Source organism: Thunnus maccoyii, chromosome 16, assembly GCF_910596095.1.
Source record: "Thunnus maccoyii chromosome 16, fThuMac1.1, whole genome shotgun sequence".
In the NCBI taxonomy this organism is placed as follows: domain Eukaryota; kingdom Metazoa; phylum Chordata; class Actinopteri; order Scombriformes; family Scombridae; genus Thunnus; species Thunnus maccoyii.
In genome coordinates, this window is record NC_056548.1 from 11,998,611 (window position 1) to 12,022,952 (window position 24,342).

Consider the following 24,342-nt stretch of genomic DNA (forward strand, 5'->3'; position numbering starts at 1 on the left):
CTTTTAAGGGGCTTATTAAAATAATCTGTTTCATACCAATGTAAAGAGGTTAATTAAAGTCAATGTACATTTCTGATTATTTCAACTGATTCATTAAAAAAATCAGTGTTGTGACAAATTCACACAGTGCTCTAATTTATGCAAATACACAAAGGGTGCATCTTGTGATCTGCTTGAATGTATTATTGGAAGCAATTCATGTTTTTATTTTTCTCCAAAATGTATATAATATGAAAGCAATAAATATTACCAGTAAATAAACTTTTTACTTTTTAGATTGTTTTTTACTATTTTCTCAATAAAAAAACTTATACAATCTAATGTACATTATGAAAAGTTGTACAGCTTTTTTTATGTTTAAAATAAGGACTCAATTTATTTTTAATATGTAGATATAAATATATATATTTTGTCAAAATATATGATCATATTGTCAAAGAAACAAAAAAAGTGAGACAAACATACACCTCAACATAAAAGTTATAAATAAGGGTCCAAGTGAACATTTTTGGGAGTAGACCTTCTGATTTGTTTTAGCGTCCATGTTTCTTTTTTCATGTCGCCAGTCCAAGTCCAAGTTCTAGTTAGTGTGTGTGTTAGCGGCAGCCGCAGCCCTCCACTACCATTTCCTGGTAGTTTTTTAGGACCACCTTGTCATGTTCGTCTAGGTAGAGCATGGAGATGGCGCTGAGCTCTGTTGGCACACAGCAGGCCTTGGGAATGTTGTTGTTCACAGAGTTCACCAGTGTCTGAACAATGGCATGGTTGGTTGAGTTCAGATGATCTGCCAGAGGAAAGGGGCATTCCCCATGGCAGTAATAGGCCTGGTAACCAGGGGGCGCCACTATCCAGTCATTCCAGCCTACATCGCTGAAGTCTACGTACAGTGCGTGGCGCCGGCAGTTGCGGTTGCGCTTGCGGCCCCGTTGCTTGGGGCTGCGCTTGGTCCGGCGGGTCAGCGGATGACCCTTCCCATCATGGCCAAAGGTAACCAGAAGGGGACGTAGCTGCTCCCAGTCTTCGCCAGGCTCCTGGTGTAGTGAACGGCTGATGCGGACATGTCGGCCCTGGTGGCGCGGCGTCTGGTTGAGGTGTAGAACCTCCACAGCCAGCCCATAATTGGGGAGGCGTTCACGAGTCCAGCGCAGCACGGCAGGGCTGACATCGAAGCTCTCCCAGCGTGACATGTTGTGGCGCACAAGTCGTGTGTCCAGGAGTTGCGTGATTAGCTGCCCGGGCCGTGGGGGCTTTAACACCTCATACACGTTTATCCGGTGAAGCCCATGGTCATCTGAGAGGGCGTCAGCGATGGCCTCATCAATCTGATGACGGTAGAGCCTCAGTTCAGCGGAAGAGAGCAGCTCGTCCTCTGGAATGCTGCTGAGGTTGAACAGGAAGCGAAGGGGTGCAGTTTCTCCATCGTCCAGCTCATGTAGCCTCTCCATGTGCTCTGAAAATGACCAAGAGGAGACTTTATAATTACATATTGTTAATAATGTATAATATTAACTAATACAATGTGTAGAAAGTAAGCTGACAACTTTGCTTCAGATAAACAACTCATGAATTTAAAAAACGCATATACTGATGTCTTGTTCATCTGTATGACTGTGTTCTTTGCCCCCCAAAGATTCTGACAGTACCAGCAGATAAAGCTATGAAACACTGCTTTGAGCTGATCTAACCACACACCTCACACTCCACATGGCTTAATTGACACGAAAGAATGTACACGCACACTTTTCAAGAACTTTTAGGTATTCAAGAATGTAAATATACATCGTCCACACTTCCTTATCTATCTATAAGGATTATCTCGCACTTCTCTCAATGCCTTTCTCTAAGCACTTTGCTGAAACACGCATTACAAGGAGGGTGGTGATTAACGTACCACAGCTACAGTATAAACACAGTGGAGGCTCCCTGTTCCACGCTCAGTCTGCAGATTTCTGGCAAGATCACCATTGTTGGGGAAAGGAATGTTGTGTCTACTATTTTCCTGCTCAATCCACCCCTGTTATTTCACACCCAGGCCCTAATCTTACCCAGGTGGTTCTCATTATTAAAACCTGCTGTGTTTTTGATTAGCTCTGCAGTTTGTTCACTTAAGACATTTATCATTTTCATCATGAATAATCATTAAGCAGTCAGACAATACAGTAGAATCTCATTCATCTGAAGCCCATGGGAAAGGAGGTCTAGCGAGGGAATGCGGCGTATTCAAATCCTCAACCAAAGCTTATTCAAAATTTGAAAAGTGATCTAAAATGAATGAAAAACAAGGAGATATCACCTGTTATACACAACCAATAAACCCATTTAGATAGACAGTGACATGATTAACCCTGTCAGTAAAACTTTTCCCCTCACCTAACTGTTCATCTGATGCAGACTGTAGTACCTCACTGTGTTTTGGACAGATCAGTCAACTGAATCACACTATCACACAATGGTGCTTCCATGAAAGCGAGCACTCCCACTCAAAAGGCCTTGAAGCGTATTATTAACATAGTTTAGCAAAAAAAGAAGGAGGGTAAATGCTTGTAGAGAGCAGTAGAAACTCATACAAACACACATGCGTGCACACACACACACACATTGCATCACAAGCAGAAGTTCCTGCTCCAGTGGCGGTGCTCTTTCTTCCTGACTAGCTTTGGTACGTTGCCGTGTTAGTGTGTGTTGGCGTGTGCTACTGCTAGCAGTGTGTTTGACAAGCCGCATTAAGGCTGACTCATCCCTCCTTCCTCACTCCTAAGGGCGGACATGTTCTGTAGCCCTAAAGCTCCCCGGTTTTCTGAGTTCACCACGCTACACGTTTGCTTCCTCTCTCGCTAAATCTGGTACCTCATCTCTGTCTCTCTCTGTAGATCTAGAAAGTGGTTTTCAAGCATTACACAGCATGTTTCAGACTATCTTTCCAGTCTTGATTTACATTTAGCAGATCAGTCAACCTGGATTTTCTCCGAGCTTAATTGAAACCTCTGCCTTTGCCGTTAAAACTAAGCAGATCCAAGTCACAATAAACAGAAACTGTTCTACGTTCCAGTCCTTCTATCACACCAGCCTCTGAGACTGTTTTTCCATCTATCCAGAGAGCTGCAGCGTCTGCTCTCAGCACCCACATTGTTGGCAGTAGGGGCTTTATTTAGAAGGCTGCAGAGTAGCATTAAAGATAATTGCACGTTGAGGAAGGTCCTTCTAAAAGAGCCCTCCATATAAACTGGAGACATGAGAGAGGAGCACACTCCAATTCCAGGCCAAGACTGGGCTTTTTTAAGCCATGTTCTGCTGGGTGGGGTGAGAAGTGTAAGTCAGTAATATGAAGGTATGCTTTCCCTTTAGCTGCTAACCAAACACGCAGAGTTTTGTCAAATGAGGCTCTTGAGAGCTTGTCTAGCAGAATTTTTTGCCTCTCTTTAGACAGTGTTTGGTGACCACATCCTTAGATTCTTTGGTTATGGTAAGATGGGTGGAGCTGCCTTACAATCATGTTTCAAGGGATGCAGGAATTTTTTTTTACCCCTGAATTGCAGTCCTCGCCCATGCTAATGAAATGCAGTGCTACAAAATTATTGCTGTAATGTTTCTGCACTGACATAATACATTAATCATTTTTTGTACTGTTTTATTTCCTCCCTACTACATATGATGACAACATCCTCCATTTTTTTTCCTTACCTTCATGGTGGAAGCCCCTCACAGTGTTGGCTCGGCTGGCTGACCTCTCCGGGTACTCAAAAGAGATGTCATGCGCTCCGGCCTCCTCAGCCTCCCCCGACTGTAGGCGATAGAGGTCCAGCAGGTAGCGAGGCACAGTGGCCGAGCGGCTGGGCCGCGGCCGCCTCTTGAGGCCAAACATGTGCAGCAGCGTGGCCTCGAAGTCCCGCAGCAGTTCATGGCTCTGAGCGGCCGAACGACCCTGCAGGCCTGGTACTTTCTTTTTCCCTTCTTCAGGTATCAGACTAGCATGGTTGCTCTCTCCCAGCAGGACTTGGCATATTAAAATGACCATCAGCATTCGATTACCAGGAATCATGATGTCTCTGAGGGGAGCAGCAGATTGCAAAGGGAGATAAAAAAATTAGGAGAGGACTGAACAGAGCAGAGAAGAAAAAATGCAGAAAATGAAACACAGGGAAGGACGAGAAAGGTCTCCATTTTTAGTGACATAAAAGATTTGTCTCCCCATTTTCTATGTCTTCACCTGCTCAAAAACGCCCTCTCAAAAACCTTCTCAAACTGTTCCCACTGTAGGCAGACTCTAATTGGTTTTAATGGTCCAGTCTGCCTTGTTTACAGCAAAGCAGTCCCCGATCAGATAGACCACTTGCAGTTTATCTTTGGCGACATCCTCCAAAGGTAAACAGCTGGTTCAACAACCCAACTTTTTTGAATGGAATCTGATGGCCAGTCTTCACTCCCTCCCTTCCCCCTCGTCTCCTCCCTCCTCCACTATGATTAGACAAATAAAAGAGGCAGCCCCGGGGTCATAGCAAATTCTTAACTCGATAAGGAGCCGCGGTCCCTCACAGTCTGCTCCGACAAGCCATGAGGCAAGCACACGTGCGAATGTATGTGCCACACATTTAACAAGATTTTTGCCACTGAAAAATGGTCTCCCACATACAAGTGCCTTACCCAACACCCCATAGTGACTTTTAGTCCAAGTCTGGATAAATGCCAGATAAATCAGTGATTCAGTGGACAGAGAGGAAAGAGAAAAATGTGTCACATGCCACAAATTGAAATGGCATGGTCCACTTACTTACCGACAGAAAATAAAGCATGGGAAAACAGTCCATGTTTGTTGGGAGCAGGCAATGGACACGTTCTTCCAGGAAATGTTAGGTGGTGTTGGGCGGCTGCAGGAGAACGTTGGAGTGACCCTGTTCCTGAAAGATACAGAAAAAAACAGGGAAATTATAAACTGAATGCAGTTGCAAACACTTGAGGTTGTTGCATGGTATTTACTCAAAGAGCAGTAGAGGGAATGTGTGTATATCTGTGTCAGCGTGTGTTTGTGGGTAAGAGAGACCCAGTGTCTCTTTAAGGCTTATCATTTTGGCTCATGGGCTAAGCTAGCTATTTACTGTAACTGGAATGTAAGGAGGTATGTGCCACAACACAGACAGCAGATCCTTTTGCACAGAAAAAACACCTTATTACATTATTACATCTATTGCAGAAATCTGCATGATACCCATTCAAAAATCAGTTTTTATACTTTGCAACAATGGCAACTTGTTGTCCAAGAGCAAAAAACATTTGACAAGTGCCAACTTCAGCTGGAAAAAAAAAACTGAAACTATCTTCACACACAGACCAAAGAGCTGATAACAACACTTTGATCAGGAGTGGTAAAATCTATATCCAAAACAAGAGGGCTGTTTGCTTACAGAAACCGGCTCCAAGTGAACTCACTCAACCTTTATCCCCCTTTACACCCCCACCCCCCCTCCCCCCAAATGACTGATCACCCATTTCAGACAAGGAACTAATTACATCCATCTAAAAAGGGCTTCATCTCTTAGTAACGCTTCCCCACTTCAGGGATCACACAGGTTGTAGTGATGCTGATGACAGGCCTTCTGCTCTTTGACACCAGTAGAGGAGTTGTACATTCAGCGCTGTGTTTGGTTCACAAATTCAAGATAGATTACTTGATATATGCTACAGAAGACTATATAAATACGATTAGACTAAATATGGACATTTTAGGGATAGTTGCTCCAACAGAAATCTTGAAACTACCCCTTAAAAAATAAAAATCCTGAGCTTTAACAATCTTCTTCTCCCCTGTCAAGTTTAACAAGTGCAGCAACGTGGCTCGATTGATTCGATTTTTCACACGTCATTTAGTGTGTTAAATGTTGCTGAATCACACTAATAAAATAACTGAATTTGTCACAAATTGACCACAACAACAGCACCATGGAGCAGACATTTAAACTCAGTGCTCTGGAGCGACGTAGGTCTTTGGTCATCATTTGGACCCTATTCCACTGGAGAGCACCCAAGCATTACTACACAGTGAGGATGCACATTAACGGGAACAGTGTGTGTGTACGTGTGTGCATGTGTTACATACAGTTGGTGTGCTTTTGTGTGTGTGTGTGAGCATGTCTGGGTTCGTATCTGTGTGATTATCTTGGCCCCTGCATGGCTCACTGTACATGCAATCAAGGATCTTTTTCCTAACAGCATTAGACTTTGACCTCCGATTGACCCCCCTTTCACGGTCATGACACTAGATCCAGTGTGTGCGAAGAAAGGGTGATGTGCGGTGTGTTTGTGTGTGTGTGTGCGTGAGCTAAATGGCGTGCGTGCACGTGCGTGTCTGTACGTGTGCACGAGTGTGTGCCAGCGCTTGCATGTTCGTGAGAACTGTGGCAAAGAGAGAGGAGGGTTCAGAACATGATCAGCTCTATTACCCATGGGGTGGGGGGGATAACGTGTGTGTGTGCGCGATTGTGAGTGAGCGAGTGTGTGAGTGTGTGTGTGCACATCTCTGACAACAAACGTTCATTGTACAGAGAGGGCCTCTCCCATGATTACAGGGATTCATAGCACTCAAAAACACTGACCATACAGAACATCTTGTAACTGTAACCAGCCACTGACAAAGCTGCAGGCTAAAACAGACAGACACTCAAAGTGGTGCGATGATGATGAAAGAAGATGTAAGACAGACAGGGAGTAACTTTCAACTGTGGAAAAAGTCATTTGTGCTCGTGTTTGCTCGCCTGTTTTCACCAGTTGTGACAAAAAAGCATAACATGTCATTTTTCAAAGATTTTGCAACACATTTATCAGCATCTTGTAATCATATTTACACCTCTGGATTCAGTAATGAGACTTCACAGATTATAAAGCATATAAAGCTTTACACTCAGAAGACATTTGAACTGAGCAGCAGACAGAGACATACAGTATTTTGCAACAGCAAATGCAGACCAGGGTGCAATAAGGCCTGAGCAGTCAACTGCCCTTGGCTTTGCTCAATCCTCCCTTGGCCACTCTCTCTCTCTCTTTCTCTGACCAGAGATAATGTGATCAGACTATGCACATGGCTCTTCAGATGTGTTTCCTGAGGAATTTGACAGTGATGGTGGGAGGGAAGACGGGAGGGAGGGAGCGAGGGAGAAGGGCAGCAGGTTACCACGGGAACAGCCAAATCTCTGGCCTGATTTTATCATTTTAGATGCCAGCAATCAGTTTGCAAACACATTTATAGTCATGGGAATTGTGTTTTGTTGTCAACTACTATATTTTGTTTCGGTATCTTTTCCTGGTCAGTGCCAATACAGCTTTAGATTATATACAGTTTATCATGATGCTGTGAATTTGTGATTCTAAGAGCTACTCCTAACCGCAAGAAAAAAAAATGCAAAATTCAGACAATATCCTATTTTCACAAAGGAATTTTAATGGTTTGTTTACCTTCCTGATAACACAACTGGGCTTAAACTAAAGCCGAAAGCAGTTTAAATAATAACTGGGGGCTACATTTAGTCAGTGTGCCCAACAAAATGCAGTATCCTCATTTGTGTTGAAAGAAATAAAACAGAGACCTGCAATGTCTCCTGTTGTTGAACAGTGTAGGTTTTGGAATTTATTTGCTCCCAGTGAGCAGTTCAACAGTAAGAACATTCACAGTCAGTGAGATCACTAAAACGAGGTTAATGGTTTTAGCTGTATTTTCTGAAGAGTTACAAGTCAGATAAATGATGAGCTGTATAACTTTCCTGAGATGACTAATATCTAAATTAAAACGTGACGAAAAATAATCGCCGTGGTGATGTCAGATGCTCTCAGCTGATTTGCGTAACAGTTTGTAATAACACAAATGTAAAACACCAGGAGCATGAACAAGTCAACACATGTGCCAACACTTTTCCTGAAACAAGCAAAGAGAAATGGGCTCCCTTACGCACGTGATTTATAAATGTATAAATAGCCTGAATAAATGTTTTCGCACTCAAGACTTGACGAGTCGGTTTCCCTGCACGATTGCAGAGAAATTTGAGTTGAAAAGTAAAGGTGTGTGCCAAGGACGCCATGCGCCCGCAGGCCGCAAAATGGTTTCTCTGCTGCAGCTTTACTGTATTAAATGACACAAATCCACGTTATAATAATTTGTTATTTAATGAAATGAACACGCTGCTGAATCCTTGTATTTACGGTGTTGATGTGCAATTCTGACCCGAACCTTCACCTACTGTAACTTTATGACACGTTACTGTGTTTTTAACTCTGAATGTTTTAGCAGACCTTGTCATTACTGAACATAATTGTGCCATTTTTATTTTTAAATGCACAATTATGCATAGGTAATTGAGTACCTGTATGTGAAGCAGATTTTAATAATTTGAATTAAACGTGAGCTTGAAAAATAAACAATTGTTTTGTTTCGTTTTTTCAACTTAAACTTAAATTCTGTGATGTGTCATCTCCATCTTTCACTTTGCGCATAAGGTGAAGCAGATGCAGGTGTCTAATCGGGTAAAATCTGCGCTAAAATTTGGAAATATCCACAAATGTGAATAATATAAATATTTTAATTGTATTGAAGAAAGAGAAGCGCAGAGAAATTGGACGCTCTGTTGTGAAATGACCTCACTGTGTTGGTTTGTAACTGCTCAACTCTCGGGTATAAAAGACTAACCACCCTTCGTGTTCCACCAGGATCTAAGCGCTATGCGCTCAAAAAGTACACTTTTATTTCAGTTTACCTCCGTTAACGTACCAATGAGGCAGCCTGTTACATTTTATGTGCATGTATGCGTCCGCATTTCAACCAGTAACGATGTCTAAACTCTCAGTGAAGTCGGTCAAACACGCACAAACACCAAAGTCCAAAACTAAAAGTCACAAACATCAGCGATATTCCCTCCTATATTATTCAACAGGTTCGGTTTCTAAAAGCTGCACTGCTGAATCTGTTACGTGCAAATGTGTCAGTGTCAGTAAAGGAGCGCTTACCATCAGTAGAGGTACAGGTATCCTCGAATGAAGTGAATATGAAAGGGAAAGGTGTGAGGCAGTCCAGGCGTAAAGCCGAAAAACGCCGAAATGAGCCTTAAAGGAGAAGCTGAGTGCCTTTTTGGCTCATTAATCCCTTATCGACACCTCTAAACGGTCAAGAGGAGACGGGGCCGGAGTGAGGGCCGGCGATCGGAGTCTGCAGTAGGGTTTCCTATCCCTCTCTAGTACAGTTCGTGAAGGCGGGCGGTGCGCAGGACGGGCAGACTTTCCAAATGATCCAGCATCTATGGCCCCTTGCAGTTTTTATGTGTCCGCCCAATTTACCCTCCCTGCCTCCTCCTCCCTCCCCGACCCCCTCCTCCCTCATCTGTCTCAAACACCTTGGATAACCCCCCTTCTCTTCTCCTCCACTTTAAATAAAGAGAGCTCATTGCGCGCAGTATTTTCTTTTTAATCACGTGAAACTTTGTAATTTGACTGTGAATAACAACTGACGGGTCAAACACTCGATCGTTTGAATCTGCATTTAAATGCTGGGATCCTGACAGTGAACTACTTACAGTACTGCTGGGTAACATCGTGGTACCCTAAATAAATAAAGACCCTAATGCGGACGTAAACATTTGGTCTACAGATAATGTAAGAGGCATTACAAATTTAAGAATTAGGTTAAATTTAGGTTTACACGAGAAACAAGCATATCAGACAAATAAAAATGGCAGAATAAAAAAATAATAATAATACATGTGTGGGTTTGCGCCATAAGTTTTTTGTTGACCTGCTTCTAATATATCACACCCGCCAAAAACTCTCCTCTCCACCACAGTCTCTGCTCCATATTAGCCAAGAAAGTCAAAGTCAAGTTTTGGGGTCCAATTATAGATGGATTTTCTCCAAAAAATATCTCTTATTTTTTTTATTTTGTCCTGAAGCAGATGTGGGGACATTTATTCAGAGATGTGGCCCCTATGAAGGCCAGCATGGGTGTTAATGAGGCCCCTGATAGTTTGTCACTTACTGTCACTGATGTAAAAACAAGGACGCTCCATCCTTTACAACTCAACAGCTTCTGTGTTTATTGAGTTCATATCTGGGATTATATTAGTGTGGAGAGGTTTTGGCAGGATAATGCCCTAAATAGTGGTTGCACATTAGACGATACCTTTTGATAAGAAAGTTTCTTCTTGAATCCCTTTTGAGAAGATTTTTGCTGTTACAGCGTGGTCATTAGTGTGTAAAATGAAGGTTTAAGAGGGGTACAATGGACCCTCTTCAGGGACCCCCAACCCCACAGGGAACCAGTGTCCTAGAATGTCTTTGGAATGACTCACATTGTACATGTGGAGCTGTAAAACAATGATTTTATCAGTTTTTTTTATTTTTATTGGGATCTTCATCGACATACTCAGCCTAATCCATTCATAAAAACATTTCAAAAACAATAAACTCAATAACATAGATATCATCATATATTAAATATATACAGAAAATCACAACCACACATACTCACAATAATCATACACATAAATTTTTATAATATTGCATCTTTAATATTCTCCATACTTTTCAAAAAAACCTTTCTCAGATAATTCCCTGTTTGATGCAATTACTGTTTAACCAAACTGCTGCCCAGAAAGAAAGAAAGAAAGAAATCTGTTTTCCCTTAACATGTCTGAAAAATGGAACCACTACTTTCTGCTCCTATTTATATGTAATGATCAACAGCCTGGAGCATTACAACATTTAGCTATTTCAAAATAGCCATTGCAGCTTTGTTTTGTGCTGTTTTTTATAGCCTAGCTCTTCCCCAGATGCCAACACAGCAAACTAATGTCACACAATTTACTGTCTTTGGAAGAAGTTTGCTATTTTACTTATCATACTCAAAATACCTATGATTTTTCTGCATAAGTGGGACATCCTTCAACTGTGTTCCAAACAGTTTACAGTCAATTTATTCACTTGTTTAATAATGACCTCCTCTGCACAAAAATGATTTAGGTCAGGTGCAAGTTTTCAGAATCCCTTTGTTATTGTTCCAATGCACTTTACAATAGGCAAGGCAAGGCAAGTCTATCTGTATAGCACATTTTAACAAAAAAAGCAATTCAAAGTGCTTTACATAGAAAAAAGAAGGCACCCATACCTGCTAACATGCGTATTGATCTGCTTTAAGCAGCATTTTATTGTCAATAAGTGCAATATGAGGCAAACTTTGTCAAGCTGCCATGTTTTTGGGAATTTCCGTACTACTAAAGTGGATTAGCTATCTGATAAAGTGCATGCTGAGTAATGTGTTATCCTCATAACCTTAGGATTTATCCTAAGGTAATGATTCAAATGTCTGCAGAATCTGGTAGAAAATATGTCACATATTTTATGGACAATGAGGACAATGAAGTACAAGACATATTCAGCCAGATTTGGCTGAAAAAAGTTTAATTTCCAAAGTGAAGTGAATTTCTGCCAAACATTTACTTCCAAAATGATCCTAAACCAGAACCAGAAGGATTATCTGTCTGAGACACTGTTATTTACTGCTGCAACATAGAAAAAAATTAGCCTCAGTGATTCTTGAATGCTTTAAATCTGCACTGGATCACTCTGGTTCTTTTCCTGGGGTCTTTTAAGTGCTGTGAAGCCATGTTGATTGGGATAGAACAGTGATCCAACCTGGAAACATTTGGGACATTTATCGTGATGTTAACTTTAATTTGTAGTCCCACTCCTTATATGTTGTTTGCACGGTGGGCCCGTTTGAATCAAATCATTTATTTTGTTAATCATTATCTGCGGGCTAGATTTAAACTTCAGTGGGAAAGCCTTTTGCCTCATTAGGCTCTTGACTGTTGGACCTGAAGGATATATCCCTATGCAAGAGTTATGCAAAAGTTGCAGTTAAATGGCATGGTATGTGTGCATCTGTGCATGCACGTGTGTGTGTGTGTGTGGCTTTTAGGATGTGCTTTGTGACTCAAGCCTCCTCACCTTCTAGCACATACCTTCTACATGACTCTTGATGCTAGATCTCAAGCTGTGATTGTCTCATTTCAACGCCATTACTAAAACCATTTGTGTTTTGTCTCTTTGATGAGGACCTTGTCATGAACAATTTAACTCGGAGCCTTTCTTGTGGGATCCATATTTCATGTTTTCACTTACAAGTTGTAATGACTGGGAGTAATCATGCTGATGACATGTGCTCTGTCTGTGTTTGTTCTTTTTTTTTTGAGTAAAGTTTTTTTTTTATTATTTACAACAGCAAGGTCACAGGAATGACATACAGATAGGAAGATAGGGGTGGATACAAGTTAACAACATGTAGAATATTGAAATAAAGAGATATTAACTGTAGAAGTGTGTGGAGAAGATGTGTGGTGAATCATTGTTGTAGGGAAACAGCTGTGGGGAGTGAGTTTGGGCATAAAAGTATTTGAATCATTAATGATATTTGTGGCAGCAGTAATAGCAGAAAAAACAAAGGGACGGTCGGTAAAAAATAAGTGGATGAATGAGTGAAACAAATGAGGGTAAAAGGAAATTTCAATAAATAATTATGTGACAATAATAATAAAAATGATGATAATGACAAAAAAAGGGCAAAAAGTTTATTTTTTTCTATTCTTCTTTAGCAGTTTCAAAGTAGTGTTTGTGTCTGTGTGAGCGTTTGCCAGAGTGTGTGCATGTGTATGGTCCTATTAATGTTTGTGTATGTATGTGAATGTACATGGATGTTATTTGTTTGAGTTTGTTGTGGTACTAGTTCACCGGCAACTCAAGAGATTTAAGAAGTTTTAAATACTTTTCACTGAATTGGTCATTTTGTTTTTGGTCAATTATTTTTGTTGTAGGGCTGAGTTTTGTTCCAGAGTTACCTGTTCTGTTAAAAGATTTAATCGCTGTGAGATGGTGAGTTGTTTTCTGTTTTTACAATTTAGTAAAATAGTTTTCTTGGGGATAGTTAGGGCTACCAGGAGAGGTGTTGTGATTTGTTTTTGTGATGTGTCAAGTATGTCCAATTTCCTTATATGCACAGTGACGGGGATAGGGGGATGTTGCACCCAAAGAACAGTGATAGTTTAGTAGTTATTTCTTTCCAGAAGTGTTGTACTGATGAGCAGAGTGTATGGAAGTAGTTGTGTTAAGGGTACAGCAAGAGCATATGTCTGATCTGGTAAGTCCCATTATGTGCATCTTGTGTAATATGTATTCTGTGAATGACTTTGTATTGAATTAGTCTGAATTGGTGTTCATGGAAATGTTGAAGGTATTTTTGCATATTTCAGTACAGAAGTCATTATTGGTGCTGAAGATCTTTATTGATATATATATGTTTATTTATTGGAAGAGGTATGGTGGAATCAGTGGAGGATAAAAGTTTGTATAATTTTGACAAAGGTTTGTTTGAGTGAGCAAACTTATTGATGTTGTCTAATAAGGGTGGTGGTTGAAGGTTATTATTGGATGTGTTGGTTGATTGTATGTTTTAATTGAGTGTATTGTAAGTATTGCCTCTCCCCAATACCCTGATTTTGCATTAACTGGTGGAAAGTAAGTAAAGTATTTTTTTCGAAGATGTGGTATAGATGCATTATGCCTTTTTCCTTCCATTTGGTGCCTATCATGGGTGATTTGTGAACAAGAAAATCTGGGTTGTGCCAAATGGGTGTAGGTGAGATAGGTGATATTGTGAAGTTTGTCATTTTATTGACTTTCCACCAGAATGACTGAGTTGTGGCTATTGTGGTGTTTTTAAAGCAGTTGTGCTTTTTAACAGTGTTGCTAGGGAGGGGTAGATCCTTGATTGCTATTTCTTGGCATCCCGTTTGTTCTATATCCAGCAATGAGTGATGATCCATTTGGTAATATCTTGTAGTCAGTTGGCTAGGTAATAGTGCTGGAAGTTAGGTGCTTCAAGCCCCCCTTGAGGTTTTGATCTTTCTTGTCAGTTTTATTCTGGGTTTTTTTGTTTGTTTGTTATGTTTTGTTTGAATTTTGTTATGAATGTGTCTACTGTCTTAAACCATTTGACTGTGGGTTGGACTGGGATCATTGTAAATAGGTAATTGATATTTGGTAATATCATCATCTTTACAGAACAGATTCGGCTGTTAGATAGATAGTGGTAATGTCATCCAGTGTTTTGAGTCATCTTCTATTCTTCTAATGTTTTCAATAATGGAGAGAAGTTGAGATGGAATACTTCTGACAGTCTTGGGGATATTTTTATACTTAGATATGTGATATTGCCTGTGATGAAGGAGAAGGGGGTTTCTGAGGTGTAATATTCCAACTTTGCTGAAACAGGTGGCAAAATAGTTGATTTGTTTCAATATACTAAATAGTCAGAAAGGTAAGAGTGAGCATTGATGATTTTGATAACTTCATTAAGTGATTTCTTTGGATTCTGTAGAAATTATAATATGTCATCTGCATAGAGACTGATTTTGTGTTACGTTGTTTGTTGTGATGGTGGTGATGCTGTCATTTTGATGTATTGTCACGGCTAATGGTTCGATGAATAAGGAAAATAGTATTGGTGAGAGTGGACATCCTTGTCTGGTCCCTCAGCAGAGTGTGAAGTTTCGTGAAGTTAATTCATTTGTAGTGACTGTTGCCATGGTGTGCTGTAGAGAATTTTGATCCATTGAATGAATGATTTTCCAAGGCCAAACTTAGCTGAGCTTAGTTCCTGAACTAAAATTGAAATACTTTATTGCAAGATTTTTTTCTCATCATCATTCATCATCATCGTTTTCCAAAAACAACCATTAATCAGGAGCAACATCAGCCCCTGTTTGTTTGTGAACTGTGTTTGGCCTAGGCTAGCCTGCTAGCCTGTGCTAACCATCAAGCACAGCTTGTGAGTGCTTTTAAGCTCCTACAGCCCACTGACAGTTGGACAAATTTCTGGCTGGTATTTCCACAACCTGGAAGTGAGTTTTATGATCTCTCATTCCCACGCTCACTGCTCAAGACGTTTTAAGACTGCAATTCTAAAGTGGTCTGCTAAGCAGTTGAAGCCCATTATGTTTGTGAAATGGCCAAGTCAAGTGGGGAAGATTTTGTTACGATATCAATGGTTCATGAATTACTTGAGCAACAGAAAACTTATTTCAAAGACTTACTTGAGCAGCAAGAAAGGAGCTTTAAGTCATGTCTACATATTTTTGTTGATTCTACAATTGCTTGCGTGGATAACCTTGTTCGGGATGTTGCAAACATGGTTAAGGATATGGAGGACTTAAAAACCACTTTTTCAGTTTTCTCACGCTGATCTGGATGACTTCAAAACCAGCAAAGTGAAAAGTACAGAGGAAATCAAAGTTATATCTGGGAGCCTCTCAAGTTACGAAACCTCTATGAATGTTTTGTCTGCAAAGCTGGACTACCTGGAAAACCAGTCCAGGAGAAGCAATGTGATTATTAATGGCATACCTGGTGCTAAAACTGAATCATGGTCCGACAGTGAGATCAAGGCAAAATAATTGTTTACTGACCACATCACATAGGAACATATGATCCCACAGGACACCCAAGATCAATAGTGCTAAAGCTACTCTGATTCAAGGATAAGGAGGAAATTTTGAAGCTAGCAAAGTATCTGAAGGGTACTAACTTCTTTATCAATCAAGATTTCTTCAAAAGCATCAAAGGCAGCAAGCTCGGGGCAGCAAGCAAAGGAACTGCTGCCCCAACTCAAAGCTGAACGACTGAGAGGAAAAATTGCCTAGTTGAAGTATGATAAGTTGACTGTTTACCCTCCTTGTCTTATCTAGAAATGTTCTGCTTTTTTATATTCATTTTATTTTGTAGTTGGCCCATATACACATTATGTGCATTAAGTGTTTTAATCAATGAATTCTCCCAAAATTAATGATAATGCTTTATTATACATTGGAAATGATATGTAAGGAATGTAAAATGTGCGCATTACTTGGTGATTTCAATATTCATTTTCTTAAAAGTGAAGGTTGACTCTCTTAATGTACTTTATTCAACCTACTTTATCTAACCTACCTTAATTCATAAACCTCATAAATCAGAATAACAAGTTCATCAGCTACACTTAATCAACATCTTAATCAATTGTCTGGACTTTTTTCTGTCTGTTAATCATTATTGAAAGCTAAAAAGAAATATTTTTCAGACAAATTAACCCAAGCATCTAAGAGATAAAGTCAACTCGGAGCCTCAATCAATTGTTAAATTGAATAAATAACCCTAACCCTCCAGCAGCAGTACCTGTTGTGGTGTTAAGGATGGATGGTACTCTTCATAACCCAAGATAGATAGCTAATGGTTTTAATGAGTTTTTTTGTATATGTTGGCTTCCCTCTGGCATCAAACATCAAAGACTGATGAGAGTTCATGTAGTTTAATTAAAGGTCAGTTTCCTTCACTCTGCAGTTTTGAGCCCCCCAGTGCTAAAGAAGTGTATGCTATAATTATGAATTTAAAACATTCTGTCAAAAGACATGATGGAGTTAGAAGCAGTTTCATTAAGGAAATTATTGATTATATTATTGATCCTCTAAACTATATTTTTTGCTTATCTTTTCAATCTGGTGTTATCCCATATGAATTTAAAATTGCCAAAGTTCTTCCACTTTATAAATCAGGTGATCCGTATAATTTTGCCAATTATCATCCATCATCTATATCACCCTGTTTTTCAAAAATTCTAGAGAATCTCAAAGTACTTGGTTGAAAACAACATCCTTTACAACCATCAGTATGGCTTTTGGAAGAAATACCCAACTGAACTAGCACTGTTGCAGCTTGTCAACAATATGTCTTCTGCTTTAGATGATGAAAAAAGGTGGTTGGTGTCTTTTTTGATTTGACCAAAGTATTTAATACAGTCAATCATAAAACTCTTATTTCCAAACTTAATAAATATGGTATGCAGGATGTTGCTCTCAAGTGGCTTATTAATTATTTAAATGATAGAGAACAATTTGTTTAAATACATCAATTGCAAGCAAAACCTTCCAGATACTTTTCACAATTTTTATATTTTATCATCAGACATTCAATCTCATTCAATTAGGCAAAAAAATTATTTCCATTTACCTTATTATCGTACATCAATTTCTTATCAAATTTAGAGGTTCACGGTTATGGAATTCATTGAATATGACACTGAAGTCGTTGTCTTCTTTGCCAGCTTTTAGGTTAAAAAAATTTCCAATTCCAACTTGAACCTTATGGTAAGATGCCTCTGTTGGTTGGTACATAGCTACTTGTGTGTTTTGTGTATATAGATATTACATTTTGTTTCTTTGTTTTGTTTAGATTTTGATAAGTAACAATGCCTTTTTTTAATGAGGGAAGGACTCTGAATAAGCCTTTAAGGGTTTCTTCCTTTCCTGCACTGTAATTACTGTGATTCCTTTTTCTGTCAGCCTCACTGCATGATTTGATATCATAAGATTATTAGAGTTACTTTTTAAAAAATATGTTTTTATTGAAAACAGCTGAAGGTTCCGCAATAGCAACAAATGTCCTGGCTTACTGGCATTTTAGCAATTATAAACAGATATATGAATCATATATTATGTTTACGTAACTTTATTACAATTACAACATTACTTAGCACGGGTGCACTATTATAAAAAAATATGATTTTCAAAGTTGTATTTTTCAATGTAAGCATTTAACAATGCCTTGAATAGAGCATTGCTGCAGTTTAACATTACTGAAATGTTAGAATGTAATATATTTTAGTTTACACATGTGTAGCATAGTTACTATGAAATTTGATGTACTGTACAACAGGATATGGGGGCAGTGTAATGGAAACATTATAATGCCACAACTATGGTAGGTAAATGTTATTGTAACTTTCAACAGGATCTTTCTGTGATGTTATTGAGATGTATGAGATATTGAGATACTACATCATTATGATGTAGATTCAACAAGGAACAACCGTCAAGACAAGACTGCACCAGCATAACCATAGACCACATGATGTAAACCACAGATAAGCCTCAAAAACAGTCACGCAAAAAAAAATGAAACAAACAACAGAGTTATGGAGTAATTTGTTGTGGACAGATAAGAAACCTGGACAGGTAGTGGAAATGAAAAAAATAGGGTTTGTAGAAACAAAGGGACAGCTCACGCTTACCTCACCCATCAAACATGATGGAGGTGATGTAGCTCGGCAAGAATGGCTGCGATTATGACAAAAATGAAAAATCATATATCTAAACATAAACTGAGGTTTTATGATTCTTACAGATTTTCTTTGTTATATGGGTGAAAATGCATCACTTGTATGTCTGTCCCTATCAATGGCAGCATTTTGTGGCAGATGTGTAACAGGAGCAAGAAATGAATCTTACAAGAAATAACAATTAAAAATGTGTTATGTGAATGAGATACAAATACATAGTACTTCTATATACTGAATCCCACTGGTACTTCATCGTGGTGGTGTTTGACATACTTCAGACTACATCAAATACATAAAAAAGGTCTGTCTCAAGACATTTATTTGTTTCCTCCCCTGACACTGTTTAGAGGTGTTTGAGGCCCACCTCCCCATTTGGAAACCTCTGGTATAACATATTACAAAGTAACACTACAAAAACTGTGGGGATATGTTAAGGTAATGAAAGGGGTTTGGGGAAAATCTCTATCTTTCACTAACTGTTAAACTGTTAAAGAAATCCGTTACACACTGACATGCTGTTATCATTTAAAGAATCAGTTTCAGTTCAACATTCAATTGAACATCTAGCAGTGCAGCCTGTTTCATCAGCATAAGAAGCCTTAGTCATGTTTTACCAACCAGGCTGCTGGGAGCACTTGAAGATATGTTGTGGATGTCCCTTACTAGGCATTGACCAGGCTTAGCCCCTCTGAGCCCCTTCAGTTCCGAGGGAGATTACCAACTGCGGGTGGCTTAGACCCACAGGCAGCCACTGACTGACTTATTTCACCACTTACGATTTGAACCTCTGATCCCACAGTCTGGTAAATGATTCCAAAAATATCAGATTTAAAGTATAAAGTATTTCATGCCTTTTAACCATCTATGTAGTCCATTTTTCCTTTTTTGTGTGTATAATTTGTTAGAAGAGCACAAATTTTTGGAAAGTTTCCCTGCCGTCACTTCTATTTGAGTGAGCTAACCATAGTCACAGAGCTCAGTTACCTTCTGACATTTGCCTTTGGCCATTTGAAATGGGGTGAATTCACCTCTGTGCCTGTGTCACTAAATCCTGCTCGGAGCCGCTCACTTGTTAACACCAGCCCTTAATCAGCAGCAGCTCAAAGGTGCCCCGGCCATTTAGACCCCAAGCCCGATGTCATAACACACCTTCATTTTCTCTTTCTTCTCTTTCAGACACTCCGTGAAGTGAACACTAGTGCAGACACGCGCCGCGGCCATTGATCAAACCTTAGCTTTCACTAATGCTCGGACTTCTCATTGGAACATTCTTCAACACAGCCGCCTCGTGTTTCTTTGGGTGCTCGGCTGCAGCGTGCTTGTCCTGTAATCCCCTAACCCAGCCCTGGGACCTGAAAGCCTGTAAGTGGTGTGAGGGGTTAAGGGAGGGAAAAGACAAGGGAAGCAGAGTTTGAGGATGGATTGGACAAACTATTTTAATCCCTGTAATGGAATTGGCATGTAAACTCATGAACCTAGAAGTAAACAGAAAGAAAATGGAGAGGGATGGATGTTGAATTGGTCTGAGCCTTTCTGGGGGAGCTGTGTTGAAACTCACATTTTGCCCCCTCCAACTGCTTGCAACTCCCCTTTCACCAGAACTAAGATAGGTCAAAGTCTTTTCCGGCCCTTCTGGTTCAACAGATATCACTGTTTAGATAAACATTATATGTTTCCTTCTACAAAGAATGTTTAGGTTTAAAGTTTGCAGGTTTTCTTGCAGTTTTGCTCTTGTTCTGTAATCAAAAATACATCTGTTTGGAAATGTTTTGGCTTGAATACCGAAGAGGGTACCAGCAGCCTAAGACATTTTAATGATAAGATAATGGGAATTGTGTTCAGAATAAAAAGTGGCCATGCCAAGCCATCATCTTATATCTTATATAACACTCTTGCTGGGGAATATCATCAGACCCATTAGAAAGAGAGATCATCAGTGACACTCCAGCATATGCGATTGAGGTTCAGTCTGCAAATGATGTGGAGTTGCTGGCTGCCAAGTGAGTGACAGGACTTTAATGTTCCTCCGTCTCCTTCTGTCATTGGTGCGAACCTGCCCCCTGCCAGATGTTATCAAAAGGAGCTGGTCAAGTGAGTGGTGGAGGGGGCCTTTTTTAGGCCTTTCTCTCCGTCTCTGAGGGTGCAGGGAGACACACTCGGGCTTCAACACTGTCCAGACACAGCCTGAGTGGGGCAACGCCTGATGCCGGGACTCTGGAGGTTACACCGGGAAACTTTGTCAATGGATTAAAAAGCTTTTTTATCACCATTTGGATTGGCACTTGAAGATACTCCTTTAATCTGAGAGGGGAATTGACTTTACCCACACTGCAGTCCCTAAGAGGCCAACCTAAGAGGCAGCCAAATAAATTCTCCAGTGGTGGCGCTGCTTAGTGATAGAGAACCTCATAAGTGTTATGTTCTGGAGCTTGAGAGAAAAATAGATTAGACTTGAATAGATGGAAATCGACCAGAATAGAACATAATTAAATAAAATGCAATGCAGTAGACTCGGATACAGTGCTCTGAGAGGTCCTGTGACCAGAGCCTCAAAATAGAATATCTGGAATTCCTTTTGAGACCAATCAAACTATGTAATAGTCTCAAAATCAGGTTATGAAGTTACTTTACAAAGTTGCTATTCAGCAACAAGCTGTTACCATATTTTACTTTCACTAGCCACAATAAAGGAAAGGTAGACGTTTTCCAAAATGTTCCTAATCCAATTTTCAGAAAGTCACAATCCCTCAAAGGTAAACATGCACCGCTTTAACTGACCCTGACTGAAAGCAGAAAGGCAAAGGTGTCAAAAATTATTGATACACAACAAACTGCACATCATCTATAGTTTTTAATTCGGTCTGTTGCAAAGTGTCTAACCTCATAAATCATCAGCAGACCAGGGACCAGCCACAGCCAACCCAAGAGACCACAGTGAAGTAAGACATCAACACAAGACTTTACAGAGGTGGAGTATGGTCAGAACCTCTGCCCTCATTTCCAAACCTACTACCCCTTTACATTACATTTTCACTGCATCTCTATTGCCCAAAGCTGTCTTAGCATTTTAGGCTATCAAGAAGCTCTTAAACGGCTGAGTGTCAACAGTGTATTTTCAAACCATGACATTTAATACAGCATGTAAATCACTCCAGGGACCTGTTATTCCTTCAAGAATGTAATTACATACTTTCAAATAAAACTTGAAAGGGCCCAACAAGTTTTAAAATGCAGTGTGTGCTCCCAAGACGGCAGGAAGGAATTCCAAGCAGTTGGAATATGCTAACATCCCTGTGTGGGCGAATCATGGGCGAAGAGAGGAGAGGAGTGTGTTGAAACAGAAAAAAGACAAAATCCTTGACTCATTAAAATGGCAATAATATCCTGAATTCAATGATAACACTGGTAATTTCCAACTTGAGACATACTTTCCAGTCAATTGACTGTTTGCTAAGCTCCATCCCCCTTAGTTACTGCTGCTACACCTGTTCTCTTGCTTTCTCATATGGCACATATGCAATTTAGAATGATAATAGTGGTATATTTAACAATCAAAATTCAGTCTAGTTTTTGAAACAATTACTATTTGGCATCAGACAGATGTAAATAAAAGCAAGCTTCTCATTTTTAGCCAGAGAACTGATGCTGGCAGATTTCATAAGATGTAGTTAGCTAGCTAATTAAGCCAATGTTTGTTGTGTTCATTGGTTGAAAAAGCTGTCTATAGATGCATTTTTAATGTTTCCATGAGAAACAAGAATCCTGTAAAAGGCGGTCTTAAATATGCACTTATACATGGATACATACATATTACATATCCTACTAAAAGGGCTAAAGCTGAATGTCCCAGACAAAAAGTCAGCATCCAGCTGATGATCAGTATAGAAGTTATTATATATATATATATATATATATATATATAATTATAAGTATGATAAGATTAAATGTATGAGACTTTTATTTTGTTCAACATTACCCTGTTTGGCCACTTAGCTTACAGTATGTTTTCAATTTTAACATTACAAGTGAAAGCTTTTAGGATGAGGACTAACCTATGGGCTGTAAAAAAGACATCACCCTCCCTAATTCTTTAAATGCAGAGTATGTCAACCCTACACATCACCCTGCTTTGGCTGTGCCAATGAATGTTTGCTAAGCTATGATTGGACAATCCCTGTTCAGGGAAGTGGTTAAGAGAGCAGTCAAGATCAACGTCAATAACAACAGAAATTTGGAATCCAAATCTGAATGAGTTGAATCTGGGGGAAATGCTAAGAAAGTTTTATCAGACTGGATCAGCATGATGGCAAAGACTCAGCTAACCAGGTCAAGCTGGAATTAATTAATAAGAATGGCGCTTGTTTTGTCTGTTGTGTTCAGTTGACCTCAATTAAAACACTGTCAGCACCAGTTAATTAAATGGATACAACACAAATAAAACACGAATCTGATGATCAATTGTATATATATAGTTAGTGGACACCGTGGTCTTGCTTCATGAGTAATCTACAGATGCTGTGCAATCAACTCTCTGACTAATAATGTGCTTGACTAATATGTCAAAACACTAATAAAAGCAACATGAATTGATTTATTAGGAGAGACCGATTTGTTTATCAAACTCCAGCTTGGATATTTGTCAAAGTGAATTTGTTTGTAGTGTCAACAGTGCACAGCAGCTGGATGCAGAGTAGAGGGGAGACTTTTGTCACACTGCAGCTTACCAAAAAGTGTGCTTGTGACTTGACTTGAGGATGTCCAGTATGTATGTCTATCACTCCATGAGGCCAGTAAAAGTGATTTTAAATGGCTTTAATCAGTGCAATGGCATTTTATTGCATTCAAATCCAGTCACTGATTATTTGTTATGGTCTAGATAAAAACTTTTGACTTTATTATATGGCTCATGGATGTTAAATGACCATAAACTTACATATTTCCATAACAGAATTTTTTAAAGTTGGAGAAGAGTCTCCAACTTTTTGGTTGTCTTTTGCAGTCCTCATTAAATGTTCTGTAACACAATGAACTGAATTATACGGCTGCCAGAAATGACAAGTTTCCTTTCAGTGATACGGGTTATTCACCGGTTTAATCCAGTCTGAGTAAAGCTCCTGTGTTTGTGAGTATGTAAAGCTGTTCTAAACGAGGCTCAGTATCCGATGACTCACTCCTGACGTAATATTTCATGGTGCAGTCGGATGTTACTCTCAGGGGTATCTGGCCTGCTGCTTGGGATTTGGCACGGAGCAGTAGGTGGTCAGGCGATTAGGTCACTGCGCTGCTCAGAGATCCAGGAATGCTGTAACCCAGGTTTTGGGATCCGCCGTGCTTCTGATCTCTCTGTGGGAACCAATGTGTTGCATGCTTGTGCCATGGAAAATGCACTTATGTTGGAGGAGAGTGGAGAGTAGCCTCCAGGTTCCACCCAGGACCACATAATTAAACTAGGAGGGAATTTTACACACTTTAAAGAGAGAAGAGAGAGAACCTCCACTTTGCTTTCGGGGCAGCAGCATGTAATTGCTTTTGCTGGAACGGTTGACGTTTTAGGAGTGGTCGGAATATCCTGGCAAAGCCGGTACCAACAAAGCTCTCGTGTTGGGAAGTATGAGCCTGTTGTGGTGGTTTTGGGAGGAAATTTTACAAATACAGTATGACCCTGATGGGACATGTACTCACTCAACTTCCATGTGTCAGGACGCATGTGTATAGATAGATACACACACATACGAAGGTTGTCACAAAAACTGAGGAACTCTTGAAGAAGCAGAAGACAGCCGTGTCAGAGTTTAAGGAGAAAAGGTACAAGTAGGAGGGGAGGACTACTGAAGAATTCCCTTTTGCAGGATATCCTATGATCTTTTTCTGGATGGCTGACTGAAAACTTAATTTCTAGCTGGGCTTGTAATTGTAGGTCATTTTGCTCTATGTGTGCAATTGCAGATTTGATAAACAAGGTCCTCTGGCAGCGCACTGTTTACTTTCGGGGCCTTGATTTGAGAGCTGAAGCTCAGGGGTGGGATACAGTTTACCCCACATACACTCACGCAGACACGCTAACACAACATACTGTATGTGCGAGCACACAGACGTGCACGCATACAGTAGACACCTCGGACCAGGATATTCAGTACCATGTTGTCCGAATGAAAGGTCATCCTGTTAGA

General features: G+C 39.9%; 1 protein-coding gene across 1 annotated transcript; it reads right to left on the reverse strand.

Annotated features, from left to right (window-relative positions):
• Positions 1-394: 394 nt before the first annotated feature.
• On the reverse strand, positions 395-9,261 carry bmp4 (bone morphogenetic protein 4). The gene is made up of 4 exons (XM_042436754.1): positions 8,986-9,261; positions 4,773-4,895; positions 3,682-4,046; positions 395-1,450 (listed from the first exon to the last, which is right to left on the reverse strand). Exons 3-4 carry the CDS (start codon positions 4,037-4,039, stop codon positions 597-599), a joined length of 1,212 nt encoding a protein of 403 aa, XP_042292688.1. The 5' UTR covers positions 4,040-4,046; positions 4,773-4,895; positions 8,986-9,261; the 3' UTR covers positions 395-596.
• Positions 9,262-24,342: the final 15,081 nt, after the last annotated feature.